Source organism: Antechinus flavipes, chromosome 2 (genome assembly GCF_016432865.1).
Source record: "Antechinus flavipes isolate AdamAnt ecotype Samford, QLD, Australia chromosome 2, AdamAnt_v2, whole genome shotgun sequence".
In the NCBI taxonomy this organism is placed as follows: domain Eukaryota; kingdom Metazoa; phylum Chordata; class Mammalia; order Dasyuromorphia; family Dasyuridae; genus Antechinus; species Antechinus flavipes.
The window spans coordinates 48236909-48254773 of NC_067399.1; the positions used below are offsets into that span (position 1 = coordinate 48236909).

Sequence of the window (17865 nt, forward strand, 5' to 3'; positions counted from 1 at the left end):
GAGCGAGGCCTAGAGCGGCCCGGCACCGGATCCGCGGCTGCCCCCTAGCGGCCCCAGCCCAGAGCTGCGGACTCGGCTCCTCCCGGCTCCTGCATCCCCGCGAGAAGGGCCAGAAGCTGCAGGACAGTCGGATCCAAAGCTAGCGGGTCAGGCTAGATGGATCCTGCGCGACCACGAGGACTTCCCGTACGACTGGAACGCAGAGTCTGCGAATGGGGGTAGTAGAACGCACGGTAGGTGGAGAGCCTTGAATGCCGGGGCCGGCCCATCCTGGGATTATCTAGCAAAGGACACAAGAGATAGAAAACAGTCCCATCGCAAGCACTCTCGGGTGCACAACAGCCTCTCGGGAGCGCTTTTGGTAGTGTTTAAAGAAAAAAAGAAAGCTACGAGGTTTCTGTTCTCCCATTTCAGTCGTAGAGCTGCCTTGACTTTTGGGATACCTTGTCCGAAAGTCATTGGAGAAGGCGTGGCCTGGAGGCCGGTTACGGAGGCACAGGACACGTGTGCTGCGCAAGGTGCACCGGAGCCCTAAAGTGATGAGGCGACCCGAGGTGGTGTAAAGGTCAAGGTCACGGGACTTGGAGACAAGGTTACGAGACTGCTTGGGGAGAAGGGGTGGAGGAAAGTTCGGATACTGCCCCCAGGGAGCAAACTGAGATATTATCAACGGCAGGAAATTAGAGGGCTTTTTGTTGGTTTTGAGTGATAAGTAGAGAATTTTAGTTAAGGACAGAAAGGGGAAGCATTTTCAGGGTCATTTGTTTGCCTTGGGAACATTCCGTATTCGGGTACACGACGGATGTTTCCTACAAACTGTGTGGAAGATGAATCAATTCACCCATCTTAGAACTATTTATTCATCTTACTGGCAGTGGCTTATTAAATAGCACTCCGTGTCATAATACCTATTATTACCAGGAGGGCTGGTTATTAAAATGAAGTTGCCTCCTAATTTTCTGGTTCTGCAAAATCATCTTTATGTATTTAGCTTCTTAACCTTTTATTATTTTGACTTGCCGCATATTTGTCTTAATTATTCTCAATTATAATAAGTACAGGCTTATGCTAAGGCAAGTGCATTTCTCAAGCACACATCCAGTCTGAAGATGAGAATTGATTAAACAGTTGTGGAGGATGATGTTCAAAGTAAATGATCGACACTGATGGATTTCCAAGCAGTCATTTCTTTTTAACATTTCTGAAAAATAAACAGGCCCCTTCATCCCCTCATCCCTTCCCATGATTTGCATGAAAACAGAGGACCATATGGATCAAATGACTTAGCTTCTATCCTCAGGAAGTCAGCTGTACAACCAGGACAAGAAGTCATTAACATTAAAACTGGGAACATGTGGTTACTCTAAATCTATTTATAACTGGCATTTCAAGCAGGTAATAATTTGAATACCTTGTAAAAGGAAACACTGAAGGTAAAAATAGGCATATCTAAAAGCAAAACTTTTTTATTATTTACAATATAAAGGTTACAAAGGTATATATGTACTTATATATATATTGCCCTTAAGTCACGAATTTTCATTGTAATGTACAATGCTGTATTTAATATGCAACTCAAGGAAAGTGTTGTCCATATTTATAGTGTACACATAAAGCTTTCCTGGGATTGATTGTTAAGAACACAATACTGCCCTGTTTAACATGGATATTTTGATTTGGTAGCCTAGACCAGCCCAGAAGATCCGAGAGGAAAGAAGTCTTACTTGAATACAGAACAGAGCTTTATAAAAACTTTTTAAAAGGATGTACTGTTGATTCTTCCTAGACAATCTTCTAAGTCTTAATATTTAAAAATCATTGGGAACAGTATGGGAAGAGAATGAGAAAGAGGAAAAGGAGAGAGGAGAAAAAGGGAGGGCAGACAGAATTTGCACAGATGTTAGCCAAAACAGGCCACAGGGGTAGTGGTTTTACATAGATTATTTTCCCAAAGTCCCTGGGTCAATGGTCCTGAAAGGAATAGCTTTCGCTTCTCATGCTGTATTCATTGTGGTGTAAACTTAACACTGGTACTATTTATTACAGCTTCCAAAATGGCTCATTCCAAAGGGCAGATTTGCTAAGGGAAACAACAGATAATGCTAAATGGGAAATACAATTTAAAAATATCTGTACTCCTATCTTTTAATAGGATTAACTAGGTAAAGAGGAAAATTGTAACTGGATCCATTTAAACAGAAAATGGATAAACGATATCAAGTTTTCCAGGCTTTGGATCGCAGACACCTAAACATATAGATCCCAATTATATATAGTAAAGAACACCAAGATGGTCAAAGGTGTGTTTAATGTAAGGGGCAAGACATCGATTCAATGATCAGTTTTCATATACAGTTCTAGCATACCTAGAAATAAAGGGTTAGTTAAGAACCAATGTGACTTTCAAGTGCTATACCAAGAACAGGAATATTTTTTTCCAAATATACCTGAGGCTGATCCATTTAAAAATCTAATTTATATTATGAGGTCAGAGGAAAAACCTATTTTTAACTTAAGGCATTTTGTATGGAAAAGGACTTTGGTTGAATGAAAATTTTTTTGATAAATTAAAAAATTTTCTTCTCTCTTTTCTCAAGTACACTCCATGGTCTGGGACCATGTCTCCAGTAGTTGCTTTAAAAATAAAAATTAAGGAAAAAAGGATATTTCTCTAAGTTTCCCAATGTCTTCATTTTGAGCAATCACTAAGGAAGTATTTTATGCAAATAAGAGCTATTGAAAGAGCCGTCCGGGAATTCATGTAACAGCACCATTGGAAAAAAAAAGTTGGTGGGTAGAAGAAAAAAAAAAGGGTAAATCATATTTAATTGTATCCAATGGGATTAAAAGACTCTTTTCTCTCTTACCCTTCACAGTTCTTCACTCAAAACCTTTGCTTTGTTTGGTCACATTTAGGAGATGAAATTCCACAACCTATCACACTTCAAGTTTTTCCTTCCTTTTTCCAGTGGGAAAGAAAAAACTAATTTGTACTATCTTAAGAGTTGGAAGGAACCCCAAAAGTCACCTAATACAATCCTTCTCCAAGACCTGAACCCCCTTTCCTAAGACTCCAAAGAGTGATTCTATTACTTCTTCAAGTGTACCTCAGGATGGGAATTCACTTACCTTCCCCCGAGACAATTCCTGCAGGTTTTCCCTCCTGCATATTAATGTAATGAGATTTCCTTAAAGTGCTCAGACTATCACTCTCAATTTTCCTAGGGCTAACAGTCTTTCCTCAAAGCCCAAGTGTCACTTCAGGCCTTTTTATCAAATTGCCAGCATACCCAAATTTGTAAAAATGGGAAAAAAAGCTTTGGTAAAATAATCTGTTAAGTCTTTAAAACCTACTGTATATGTGAAGGCATTATTAAGGTGGGCATGAACTAGATTTGTCAACAAGTCTGACTTCTGAAAGGCCCAAAGCACCAAATGCAGTGCTGTGAATTGTAGGCACTTAAATACTCTGTGAATGAATGTTCTTTCTCACTACGGTCTAAGTCATATCTAGTTTTAGCCAATAAATACATTTGGAAACAAGTCGAGTTATGTTAAATATGGTACATTACTGGTCACTATGTTCTCTAGACAGCAAGCACCAGATGTTATCTACAAAAAGGCACATATAACCATGACATCAAAAGCAGGACAGCTGGAAAATGAGAAAAAAATACTTTACTTTAAGTTCAGTCACTGGAAAAACTCATCATGAGTAGAGTAGGTTACTGTGAGACTACCAGACAATGAAATTAAATTGATTTTAAATTTTACCGATTCTGAAATAAAAACATATCTTAAAATATTTTTTAAAAGCTAAAATATATAAATAACTCTATAGAAGAAGTCCAGTGAGAGTCAACCGAGTAGCCACTGAGATAGGGCAGCCACAATACTAGGGCATGATCTTAGGTTGTGTTGGAGGGACAGGCAGACAGATAGAACAAGAGCTGAGTGGCCCCTCCTATACCCTAGGTCTAGCAACCCATGCATTGGGGACGGTGGGGGACCATTCAGCTCTGGATGACGCCAATAAAATGGAGAAAAACACTGAGGGAAGGGATGATTGGCCTGGAGATTGTGCTGTGAGCTGATCTGTGAAGATGGAGGTTCAGCCCAGAAAGGAATCGATGACATCCATATGTAAAGGGCTGCTTTCCTGTAGAAGGGAGACTTGTTTTCTGTGGCTCCAAAAGAAAGAACAAGAAATAGTAAAATCTGCGAGACAGGTTGGGCTTGAAGTGAGAGGATATGAGCTGTCCAGCCCTGAGGGGCTGCCTCAAGAGGTCATGGCTTCTGCCTCGTTGAAGAGTTCTTAAGCAAAGTCGGGATGACCACTTGCCCAGTGTGCTTTAGAAAGGATCCTTGATCAGGTATGGCTAAGGCTGGATGGCAGAGGAACCCTCCAGCTTTGAGATTTTACCAGCTTGAGGTAAGCAACTGAACTCCACTTTGGTGGGAGTGGCTAGTCTAAAGCATTCTCTACAAAAAATACATCTCTTAATATGTTGGGACAAGTCACTCACATTCATGCATCACTTATAAGACCCTTTCAGAATCAAGTGGCTAAAGTATAATATAATCATTTCAAACATGTTTATCAATTCATAAACATTTACCGAGTGTTGGGTAAGAGCCTGACAATGTAGGTTTTTATGAACTGTGTACTTTTAAAAAATATTAGCATCTGAGACTACCCAAGGGAAATAAAACTTTGATGTACTTAGTTCTAGGTTACCAAGCAAAAGGTGGCCCTAACTAAAATGAGACATAAAATGATGAATTCTTACACTTCCTCTACCTAAAAATGGCAGGGGGAGAGAGAAAATTACTGAAAAATACTCCATCGATTACATATGAAGTCTTGCCAAAGAGCAATCTGCCTTAGGTCAGTGGATCATATTTAACCTAAAATATCGTTCAAGCAGAGTTTAAGGTCTAAAGAAGTCCTCATTTTATAGAAACTAGAATTTCTCCACTATAAGCAGCTTCAGAACCAAAGAGTTTTGGCATTTAACTTTTCATTTAATTACAGGATTCAATAGCAACCTTTGGCTTTCCTACTTGACAGATCAATTATAGTTTCATTCAGCATTGGCAACATAAAGTGTACGCTGGACATTTATTTATACTGCTCAGTTTAAAAGTTATCTAAAACCAAGACATTAATATAATTCAGCTTTTGTCAGAGCTAAGATAAAAAAAAAGAAAAATCACAGAGAAAGTGCGTAAGTCTACATGTCTTTCCCAGAGCCTAAAGAATGTTTAACCCTTTAAGCAGGTAGGGATTTGAAGATAATTTGCATAGCAGCTTACAAGGTAGTTTGCAGATCAAAGAAAAACATGAACAAGGACTGTCTCATTTTTAGAAATATACTATTATAACTAACATGCATATAAATTATAACCTAGGATTTGAAGGGTTTTTTGAGAAAAACAAATCCAGCAGACCTATTCTCAAATGTCACATCTCCTTGTCAATGAAAACCATTTATAGCAAAAGCTATTTTTTCTAGGAGAAACATGACCTTATTAATTCTCCACATGGATTCTTAATTTTAAAAAAAATTAGCAAAACTTAGGATTTGGCAGCTAAGTACAAATTTAAATTGCAGGTAAGATTTTGCTACCAGGATATACCTTACAGGAGGCAAGAGATATATGAATAGCCAGCAACAGTTTTAACTATTTGCTATTTAAAGGTATAATTTTTTAATAGAAATGTAACAAACAGGGAATTCCATAGCTCTACTTCCTGCCTATGCAGCAAGTTTTTGGAATTGTAAAGTTATTGAGAGTGCAGATAATATAAACGGATAATATGAAACAATAAAATATCCCTTGTTTAAAAAGTGCTCAAAAATGGCTTTTGAAAACTTGAAATGGCCTTTAGAATAATAATCTGAATATGTGCACATAACCAGTATTTGAGCTCCCATTTCTGGGGTCTACTGGACAGTTACATATAATTACAATTATAATTATTCTAATAAATAACTGCATAAACATACATGAAAGAAAAACACTTATCTATATAATGCTAAATTTTAAACTAATTTTCAGGTTGAGTTCTATTTTATGATTTTGTAAGGAAAGCTTTTCCTTTTTACATAAAGATAGTTGTTCCTATTTTTCAATTTTTTCTTTATAAGATGCCAGGGTGAGGGGAATGGAATAGAGGAAACAGAAAAACAAAAGATTATGAGAGGAAGAGTAGACTCTCTCACCAATTCAATCACATGAATGTGGGGAAGATTGGAAGAAAAATTGGTTGCATAGGAGTATAAACATGAAGTATCTGCTGCCCAGTGGTTCCTTTTAAGCTCCACCCATGAAGAGTACCAGGTATTTTCACAAGTCTCCTCATCAAAAATGAGAAGGAAATCAAAAGCCTTTTTTTCAAACAATCTGCCTTATTTGGCGAGCTTAATTAGAAATTAAATTAGATATCTGTCCAGGCTGTCTCTTCGTAAAGCACTCCATTTGTGGATTAGGGATCTCATCATATCCTGGTTGCCTGTATTTTGATGTCTCCAAGAGTGTTTCATAGGTACATCCTGAGAACTTCCCAGAGTGGCTGGCTTGTGGGTGGGGTTCCAATCTGTTCAGTTTCGTTTCTGTTTCAAGGTGCATAGTTTTCAAGATCCTTCAGCCTCTGATGCTTTTGTGCCTGAGCAGCCCAAACTGGGAAATGAAATCCACAATCTGATCCCAGCTTAGCAAAGGACGGACAAGGAATGGCTTTTCTTATTCTCATTTACATTTTACCCTGTACAGAATCTTCTTGTGAAGAAGGATGAATAAAGTGGTTTCCAGACGTTCCCATGATTATTTTTCTTGTTGGCTCAGGCTTAAACACACACACACACACACACACACCCAAGAATACATAAAAATATCCACAGCAAAGCAGGAATCTAAGGACTTTGTTGGGGAAATTTCAATCTGCAGTTAAGCTTCTTTTCACCTTCGAAAACAGGAGTCCAACGAAATGACATTTGTATTGTGCAGAGATGTGATGGCTCCACGCTGCTAGATGTGACGGCATTCTACTTTTAAGGTATGACCTGAGCTCCAAGTCACTCTTGGGTCTTGTTGGCTACCCTTTCCCCATGCCACCAAGATTTTTAGTATCCAAATTGGACTTGAGATGGAAAAAGATCTTTAAAAAGATTAAACCTATAAGTTTTAAGATGAATCTATGGATTCTGAAAATGACATTCTTTATATTTTTCCTTTAGATCTGTGTCTCTGTGGTACAAGTAGGGAGAATAACTTGGGTCTAGCCTTCAGAAATTGCATGGATCTTAGCCAAGAAAACAAGAGCATCTCCCCAGTCCCTGTCATGTCAGAATTGTGCAGGAATAGAGCCAGCTCACAGACAGAGGTGGGGCAGTGGTCTAGGGAGGGAGCCAGCCTGTACATGCCCTGCACATGTGCCCACCTTCCTATCCTTTTCAATATAGCTCACTACTGGGATCCTTCATGGAATGTCCCCTCTTGCACTTCCCAGATGAAAGGAGCAAATCTTTCAATGAGAACCCGCTGGTCTGGATTGCCCTTTCTGAAAGAATCAGTGATGTCTGCTAAGTCAGTCTGAGTCAAAACCCAAACTGGTTGTGAGCTTCTGCCACTGCTTTCCTTCCACATTCAGGATGACTGTTATAAGTCATATGACATTCATGTTCTGTTTTTAACCATTTTGCATAAATGTAGTCCTGTTAGGATTAGGGTAAGAGAAGGAATTACAATGCCATAAATCCAACAAACTGGTTTGCTCCATTTCTTTGGAGTAATGTCAAGAATACTTTAAGAATGCTAAAGGGCTATTCTAGAGCCACACTGCATCTGCCAGGGTAGGAGGCAACACTAGGTCTTGACATTGCTTGGGATGAATTTTTTCCATATCACTTTGCAGGAGATAAACCAACCCATATATTGCAGAGTCTGAATTGGGATCAGATGGACCCATGGGATTGCTGATAGCATTTGTGCAAATGGGCTGATGGTTCCTCCAAAGTTCAATCCTGAAATAGGATGGCAACTTTTCCAAGTTTGTCTTCACTATAGGAGCTTGCCAGCTGCCAAAAATGCAGCTTACCTTCATAAACCATTCTTTAAAACTGGGATGGCCTTCCTTTAATGGAGACTGTGATACTGCACTACATCTGACCCATCTTGACCAAAGGCACATTTGGTAAGCCATTAAAAAATGGCTCTGTATAAAATAAAGATTTTCTTTTAAAATCAGTCTCATGCCATAAAACTTTCTGATTCCTTCCAAAAATATTAATTGGGGGAGGGGCAAAACCCAAAACTGAAATGGATAGCTATTTCCTTATAATACCCTGATCTCCAATATTCTTTCTGCTAGGTGCTGGTTAAAAACATATGGCGAACTAAATCAACATTTCACAGGTTTGATGCTATAAAATAAACACTTTTGAATGACCAAACTTGGTAAATTGGATGATGGCAATGGTGGGGATGTAGCAATAGCATCACGACAGAGAGAGGGACACCTGGGGAGCCTGCAGCTGCGGCTTCATGTGACAGAAGGGAATGGCAAACTCCTGCCAAAGCCTGGAAGTTCCTGAAATGGCTGCAGAGTCACCAGCCCGTTTGTGAAGAAAGGATGGGCAGAATTGTCTTGCACAGATGTTGGGTGCTAGGGACTTGGGAACAAGGGGAATGTCTCTCCATTATTTGCTCCTATTTGGAAAGTGGAATCACGATCCCACCTCATCATGGGAGAGAGATACAAACACAAACAAATGATGAAGACAGAATATACAGAAAGAGCTCCTCATTCTGCAGTCATGGAAGTCACGCTTCCCTCTCCCCAACAAGGTGGGACTCCAAGGAGAACATGGTGGCTTGTCACCATGGATGTTCTTGGAACAATTCTGGGTTAGCAGTGATCACAGGTCCTTGTCAAGGCACTGATGCTGGAGGAGAGAGCAAAAGAAGCAGCTTTCTTTTGTGCTTAATTGTTTTCTTCTGAGGTGGGTATGTTCCTGGCCTAGGGCTCACACCAGCAGGCCCATGCGGGTGACTTTGGCTGACAAGAAGGTGTGCAGCACAAAAACAATCGGCTTGGGGCAGGAGTGGAGGTCCAGGGTCTGTGGGGAGAGCACACAACTCAATCAGTCCTCTCAGAGGAGGGGGTGGGACATAAACTATCTAGAGTTGGCCCCAGTATGGCCCTCCCATCTCCACTGGCTACTCAAGGGCCTCAGTCTCAAAATCTCTTCTGATATTCTGTCCAAAGGCCCTTTTACTCTCCTCCCAGCTGCCTCAAATTCTACTTACAAGTGTATGCGTGCAAAATATTTTCACAACACTCAAGAACTGCACCCTTTCTCATTTTTCTGTTTTCAGCACTTACCACAATATCTCGCTTAACAAATATTTGTTGAATGCTTTTTTGCTGATATGGAATTATACCCAGATAAGGATGAGTCCAGTGATGGAGTAGCCAATATTTGTCTATTTCCCTTTTGATTTGGGGGGCAAATGGGAGAAAGATGACTTTTATCATATACAAAGAAGTAAAGAATACTCTGAATTATCTGAAATTACTATGGTATAACATTTATTTTACTTAAGAACCACTATAAACTTAAACAAACCAGGTTTGGGGGTAGACATGTACAAAAATATTTAGAGCAGCTCTTTTCATTGTAATTAACACTGGAAACTAAGGATGTGCCCACCGATGAGGAATGTCTAAACAAATCATGGTATATAAATACAATAGAATATTTTTGAGTGAGAATGGTGAAAAGTACAGTTTTTTGAAAATGGGAAAGACTTCTCTGAATTGATACAGACTGAAGTAAGCAGAAGGAGAATGATTACTCCAGTTATCTCCTCACCTGTCTTCTCAAGCAGCTTGCACTCTCTATATTCTCTTCCCTCTCCCCCTTCTTCCTATCCCTACTTTCTTTCCCATTGTGTTCCAACATGCCCAAGTTTTCAGAAACCACCAGACTACATCGTCCCTTCTTTGTCCCCTTCTAGATCTCTCCTCCCTTTCTTGGCCAAACTCCTCAAATGAGCCTCCTCCATCCAAGTCTGCCCTCGGGTGCCTTTGCTGACATCATGCCCTCCAGCACTAAAGAGGGGGTTCTCTAGATTCTGTCTCTGGCGCCCTCATCCATGGGGTCTGTCCCACACACGTTCTGAGCTCCTGACCACATCACCAACTGCCCATCCAACATTAATCAAATGGGTGTCCCGGACTAGGTCCAAAACAGAACTTCTCTTTCTCCTCCTCTTCCTCCTTCAAACTCTTCTATTTTTGTCCCAAGCCTCGCCATCTGCCCAATCTCCCAATCTGTAATTTTCCTTTCCTCTCTCCCCATCATATCCAGTCAGTTGCCAAATCTAATGGGATCTGTCTCTACCACATTCTTTCATCTCAGCTCTTCTCTCCATTCAATGGCTGCCCCCTTCATTCAAGCCCTCTCGCTGAGAGCATTGCAAGTTTCCCAGTTGGTCTCCCTGCCTCAAGTCTCTTACCACTACAATCCATACTATACAATGGGATTTTCCTAAACCCAAACCAAACATGTCATTTACCTAATCAGTGAACTCCAGTAGCTTCTTAGAAACTCTAGGCTAGAATTTCACAACTTGATCTTAATAAGGAGTTCATTCTTATAGAGGAATTGTGGTATAATGGATGGAGTTGGGCTTTGGGGCCTGCAAGACCTGAGCTGAGGACCCCACCTGTGATATGGACTGGCTTTCTGACCCATGGCAACTAGTGCACTTTAGCTGTTCTCAATAGTAGAAGTGGTAGGGAAATGTTGGCCTGTACTAATTGAAGGAGCTCCTCACCTGGAAGTTCCCTCTAACAATAAAGTCACAAATCCAGTTCCCAGCTTAGCTTTTCCCTGAAATTCAAGGGCTCAATGCTTTTACTTGGGACACTCAGGAGAACTTTGACATGAAGAACCAACCAATTGCCTGTGAGAGCAAAGGGGTGCACTGGCTTCCAGAGAGCATCTTTCTCCATCTAACTCCGGAGCCTTCCACCTACCTGTTTCATGTCTCCAAGGAAAAATGTCTCTTCTACAAACAGAAGGCAAATGTGTCATGCTGTGTGGGCACAGCCCTCGGACTATTTCCATTCAAAGCAGAGTTCCCTTGGCAACAAAATTACTAAATCTCAGCTGCCCCCTCTTAACAGATTGTCAGTATTAGCACTGGCTATAGTTCTATTTAATTTTTTAAAAAGGGCTACTAGCATTAGCAATGGAAGAAACTTTTGTCAAGACATCCTTCTTTTTACCTTTTTAAAGTAAAATTTATTTTAACTTTCATTAACAAGCAAAGCTATTCAAATATATGTATAACAATGTGAGAAAAATAGGTAAGTAAGCTGAAATGGTAATTTAAATTCTATTGAGGATTTTTGTGTGGGTTTTAGCTTACCTGCCAGAAATGGAAAGGTTCACTGAAGTTAAAAGGGCCAATTGTGATTATATAAAATCAATAAATTTTTGCACAACAAAAAACAAATGTAGCTAAAATTAGAAACAAACAGCAAATTGGGGGAGGGAGAAATCTTTGCAGCAAGTTTCTCTGAGAAAGGTCTCATTTTCAAAATACATAAGGAATTAATTTATAAAAAAGCCATTCCCCATTAGTCAAGAGATATGAACAGATAGTTCTCAAGGAAGCCATCTAAATATAAAAAGCTTTGTCGAAAAAGCAAAAAACAAAAAACAAAAAAATCTCCAAATATACAGAAAAGAATTAAAGCAACTTTGAGGTTACAGTTTTATATTAATTAGATTGGCAAAAATAACAAAAATTAAAATAACAAAGGGTGGCTTAGAGAAAATGGGCACACTTGCTATGAAGATATAGTGTATCTGCTCCACCCATTCTACAAAGCATTTTGAATTGATGCTCCTCAAAGTTATTAATTTATGTTCTCTTCGGCCCAGGAATTCCACAACCACTGTATCTATACTCCAAAGATAAAAGAAAGAGGAAAACAATCTATCTATATTAAAATAATTGTAAAAGCTCTCTTTGTGATAGCCTCAACTCAGAAGCTAAAGGAATGTACTTCTATAAAAAATGGCTTAAGAAATTATGTATATGATTGTAACTGAATTTTACTATACCATAAGAAATGATTAAACTATCAGCTTCTGAGAAAAGTAGGAGGCCCAATGAATTACTGTAGAGTGCAGTGATCAAAACTAGGAGAGCAATTTATACAATGAAAAACGCTTTGGGGAATCAATTCACCAATAACGCGTGAGCCCAGGGGAAGATGCAACACTCGCCTCCTGCTGGTGAAGTTCAGGGTATCCCATTCTGTTCCTACGGTATCATGGTTAGTTCAGTCAATTTCCCGAAGGATGAAAGCCCACTTTGTTGTCAATGTCTGGGTATTGCACAAAGTGCTCCTGTGAAAGGCATCCTATCTTTACCCTATCTTTGTCTGCCTTGGAGTGTCTGCCCAGGAATAAAACGCTGGATCAGAGTGGGTAGACAGGTAAATGGCTCGTCTTACACCTTGTCTTGTTTTCTGGAGTACCAGACCAACCTACAACTCCAGCAATTTCAACATAAGGATGCCCGTCTGCACACAAACCATTCCATGCTGACTTTTCATGTATTTTACCACTCTGCCATTTTCAAGTACTTGAGTTGTTTCTTTTTATTTTAGTAACTTAAAGCAGTTTTCCATGTGGTCATTGAAAACTTCTTATTCTTTGATCACTTACCCATCAGAGTAATAAATGTAACATATTATAAATGCTAATTAATGAACTGGCTAAGGCATGGCTATTGGTCTTAACTATCTGTGTCACTTCCCTGTAAAGTCTGGACAGATATTGGAAAGATTCCCCCCCCTCCCCCATTTGACAGGCTCTTTTCTTATTTTAGATGAACTAATTCTGTTTTTGCAAAAGCTATTGAATTTTATGCAATTAAAACTACCTATTCTAACTTTCATGATCCCTAGGATAAGGAATTTCCTCTTTTTTCAGAGCTGTGAAAGCATTTTTTTTTTGAAGTAATGTGACCAATGTAATCTATCAAGGTAGTAAAAACACTTACAGTTTACTGTACCATATGGTTTAATTTGTTGGTTTAAATCCAGTTTCTCACAGGATTGTCCATTTCCCATCAATTCTTATTAAATAAGGAATCCTCTCAACCTCCCTGTCCTCTCTACCCTGAGAGTTTATATTCTTGAGTCTTTAGGAGCACCTTGGTTTTGCTTACCTGTTTTCTTCCTCTGAGCTATTTTTTTTTTTTTAATGTTGCTTTGTTTTCAGTCCTGTCTGATTCTCCATGATCCAAATGAATTTTTTGGGGGGAGTGCAAAGATACTGGCATGGTTTGCCAAGGATCACACAGCTATTAAATATCTGAGGTCGGATTTGAACTCGGGGAGATAAAGTCTTCTCTGACTGTAGACCTGGCACTTTATCCATTGCACTACCGAGCTGCCCATTTTAAAATTAAATTAGGACAAAATAAGTTTTTCTGATTAGTATTTCATAATCTAATTTGACAATGCTGTGCTCACTTCATCCTACCTTATCTCCATTATTTTCTTTAAGATGCTAGATTTAAAAAAAAAAAAAAAAAGGATTTTCTCAATCCTGCTTACCAGTTCTCCCTCAGGACCACCAAAATCCAAGTACAGAGTTCTGATACCATCATCAGCAGACATTTTTAACTTTTCAAAGGGGTATCGATATAATATACTGCCAGGGCCTCCTCCTTCTCTGGAAATCGTAAACCCATTTTCATAATGCACTGTCAGTCTTACTTCTTGGCCATTCATTATGCAACCTGTGTGAAAAAAAGAACAAAAGCACTAATTGGAGGGTTTATACTTCACAATATCAAATCCTGGAGATTTCTTCTTATTTGGAATGAAAAAAGGCAACATATTTCAAACCTACTTCAGTCACTGCCTGTTTGGGATCTCCCAACTGAGGTGCAGATGGAGAGAGGATTTAAGGTTCCAAGGAAGAGGGGGGATGTTGATAGTGCACTTGTGGGTCTCTCTGCAGAGCTGGGACAGAGCAGGAGTCATGAGAGACGAGGAAGCTGAAGAACTGGAGGTTGGGGTGCTAAAGGGAGTGTTGAGATATGTATGTGTGTGTGTGTGTGTGTGTTGTACATATATATGTATACATGTTCACACATACACTATATATATATATATATGTATATATATATATATACACACACACACACACACACACACACACACACACACACAATACATATACATGAGGACAGGAGTTTGGGGGAAAGCAAGTCTACAAGGCAAGGCCTGGACTCCCTGAGTGAGAGAAGGGAAAGTCCTGGAGGTCTGGAAGCATCGGTTTGCATGTGGGGAAAGGCAGAAGAATGGAGGCCATCATTCTAGGAAGGGGAAGGGGAGAGAGAGGCGGATAGCCTTGGCAGTGGCAGGAACAAGCAGGATCTGCAGAAGGGAGTGGCAGGAGACTGGTCTGGATAGAGCTGGGGTGTGAGTCAGAGCAAAATAAGAGAATCCTCCCAGGATGGCTAGCAAAAGGGAATAGTTGACAAAATGCATGCCATCATTTTAACTAATTGATACAAACCAAAAGACCCCTTTAAGAGAGGTTGACAAAATCTTTCACAAAGTAACAAATTTTAAGGACAGCTTTTTATCAAACACGTGTGGATGTGTGCTTGGATCTCTTGTGTGATTTTCTTGCATGATACCCAACTCCTCCAAATTTATCTCTTAGCTTTGAGTCACGTTGCCAGAACTCAATAAGGACAAGAGTGGAATTCACATCATTTCAGATGTGAGTCCAGATGTCCATTCACCATGGTTGATGGAAAGCTTCCTTAGAATCATTAGTTCAACCATAATTGCAAGATTGTAGATTATTTGTACCACCTGAGCTATGTAAAAAGTCTAAGACTCTATAAATATATGGCTATAGCCCAAAATTTTCCTTAAGGGTAAATTCTAAGCAAGTTAAAGGGAGAAACACAACTTATTTTATTTCCTTTTTTTAAAAATTACTGGCATCCTTTGGGTATTTATCTAGGAATGGCATTTTAGCCACTTTTTTTTTTTGCATAACTGTAAATTGCTTTCTAAAATGATTTTAATAATTCACAGCTCTAACAACAGTACATTAATATTCCACATTCTTTGGCATTGATAATTTTATCTCTTAAAAAGTGATGTAATATGTGGGGTTTGACAGCCATGGATTTCTTAACCTTCTCTAAAGAAGAAAGCGAGGGGAAAGTATTTCACCAAATTTTTCAGAACCAAGCCTTTTCATCTTAATTTTGTGGTTAGTTTTTTGGGCAGTTATTTCCTTTTCCATTGTTGATATATCATATTACTACTCGGTATATGTGAATATCAGTTTATATAAGTCAGTTCATCATATTGTATTTTTTCTGCTAGGTAATATTCCATTAAGTTCATGTACCACATTACCCATTATCCAAATGATGGGCACATTTTTAATAGCAAAAAGGTGTTTTAAATGTTTTGATGTAAATGACACCTTTTTGTCATTGATCTCTTTGGGGTATATAGCTGACAGAGGAATCTCTGGGTAAAGAGTCACTTTTTTGTCTAATTTCAAATTATTTTCCAGAATAGTTGGACCACAACTCAACCAACATGTACTTGCCCTTCCACAACCTCTCCAATATGGATTATTCCTATCTTTTGACATCTTTGCCAATTTGCTGAATGTGAAACAAAAACATCTGAGTCATATTGATTGCTTTAATCGTATTTTTGTTGTTGTTAGTGATTTGGAGCATTCTTTCATATGGCCTTCCAAAACAAGTTTGTGTTGATATTTTTTATTTTTACATTAAAAAATGTCATTATAGAAATCAATCCTGTCATCTGTAAAAAGACAGTGTTATAAAGGAGATAGAGCTAGGCCAGGAGTCAGGGAGGTGAAGGTTCAGATGTCACGTCCAACATTGGTTTGTGACCTAGTGCTCACCCCAGGCGGTTCCTTTGACAGGTGAACCCTACCATGGAATAATGCCTGTAATCTCTGCAGAGTTCTGAGGCTTTCAAAGGACTTTCATATGTACTCTCTTGTTCGTAAAAAGAGTGGTAAGGGAGTCAGGACAGTTATCTGTCCAAGTGACAGATAAAGAAATTTAGGCTTAAAAAGCTTAAACTTGCACAATCACATAGCAGTGAATGACAAAGCTGGTGAGAGAGGTCTTTGGATTCCAAGCTGGGGAATCCTTTGCACTACACTGCTTGGCTGGTTTCTCCAGATCTCTTCTCCCCTTCCCCACCCCCACACATTACAGGTATGTGTGACAGTGTGTGTATGATTATATGCATGTGTGTGCAACTATGTAACTGCATGTGTGCGACTGTGTGGTGTGCACATGTGCGTGAGTTACATGTGTATGTAATTGTGTGTGTGCACATGTGTGCGTGTGTATGTGTAGTATGTGATTTTGAGAGTCTCAGCTTGCTGACATTATGTCTAACACAATATCTGGTATAAGAGGAGTATAAAATAAGTACTTATTGAAATGAAACCCCTTTCATTGTCCTACTTAAAGTTACAGTAACCTTAGGACCACTGCCAATTACCTTGGAGCTGAACCCATCTGCGTCTCGTTTCTCCCACAATGAATATTGTTAGTCCACTTTATTAATTTTTAAATTTTTATCCACAGCACTTCACTCAAAGTTTTGACCACAGAAAGCACTTAATAAACACAGACATTCACACAAATATATAGAAGTTTTTCTAAGTAAAATTTAATTGTTTGAAATTAACCACTAGAGGGAGCTTAAACAGACTGTACCAGATCCTTATGATTTTTCCCTCAAAGTACCCCAGAAATTCATTGGAATATTTTTTAGTCAGTCCTAGATTGAAGAGTTCCTTTTTGAAAAATTTGACATTCTGAATTCTTTATGTCCCTACCGCCATCTGGCTTGTCAGATGTTACCATTTTAAAGATTCCTACATAAGATTTATATTAAAAATCTTCCACGTAAGGATGAATCAATTTCAATGTTCAATAAAGTAACACAGTATGCTGTATCTAATGGGAAACTAATAACAGCCTGTAAAGAAAATATGAATAGAAGGCTTTATAATAAATATTTAAGCATGGACACCAAGCCATCTCTGGAGCTTGGAGAAATGTCACTAGAGGCAGAAAAGCCAGGTTTATTTCCAATACCACCTCTCCAAGCTGCCAAAATGCTGACAGTTTAATGAAGTGATAACAGAAGAACATATTTCTGCACACACTTAAAATCTGTCTACGTGACAATGACCTTAACTCAAATGAAAGAAGGAAAGCTCGCTACCATCATTTAATTACTACTGGAAGTGAAATATTGGCTATACCTAGTGAGACTTCCTTGATCAATTCAGCTGCAGTGTGACAACCTTGCACAAGTACCCGGGTCCACGTCGACAGGTCCCGATGCGTCTCGACCCTGAACATGTGCATCTCGATGCCCTGACGCGATCCCGTCCTGGTAGCAAAAGTGAGGTCAGAGCCAAGCGAGGGTGACCTACATCCCGAGCCCGAGTGTACCAACCTGAGGGCAAAGAACACACACCTGGTGAACACACTCAAGGCTGCAACTGAATCCTAACATGAGGCTAGAGGGAACCTATTTGGGCTGTGCAGAAGTGGGGTGACTTCACATCCAGCTTCTGGCAAGAGTGTAAAGGACGGATAAGATTCACATGGATGGAGAGGAAGGCAGAGGAGGAGGGAAGTCTCATACCGAAGGCTTCAAATTAAACAGGGCAGGAAAAAAACCTAGAAAAATCCAGTCTGGCTGATGGAACAGGGGATGAGGAACAGCAG

General features: G+C 39.4%; 1 protein-coding gene across 2 annotated transcripts in view; it reads right to left on the bottom strand.

Moving 5' to 3' along the window:
• Window positions 1–1450: 1450 nt before the first annotated feature.
• SNTB2 (syntrophin beta 2) overlaps window positions 1451–17865 on the bottom strand; it is a 116033-nt gene continuing 99618 nt past the window's right edge. The window contains exons 5-7 of one of the 2 annotated variants that reach the window (XM_051974717.1): window positions 17394–17590; window positions 13649–13833; window positions 1451–9122 (exon numbers count right to left, since the gene is read on the bottom strand). In XM_051974717.1, coding sequence (XP_051830677.1) covers window positions 9030–9122; window positions 13649–13833; window positions 17394–17590 — 475 coding nt within the window. In that variant the 3' untranslated portion in view covers window positions 1451–9029. Of the gene's footprint in view, window positions 9123–11236; window positions 11981–13648; window positions 13834–17393; window positions 17591–17865 lie in introns of those variants that run through there. The other variant, XM_051974718.1, reaches the window with a different exon arrangement.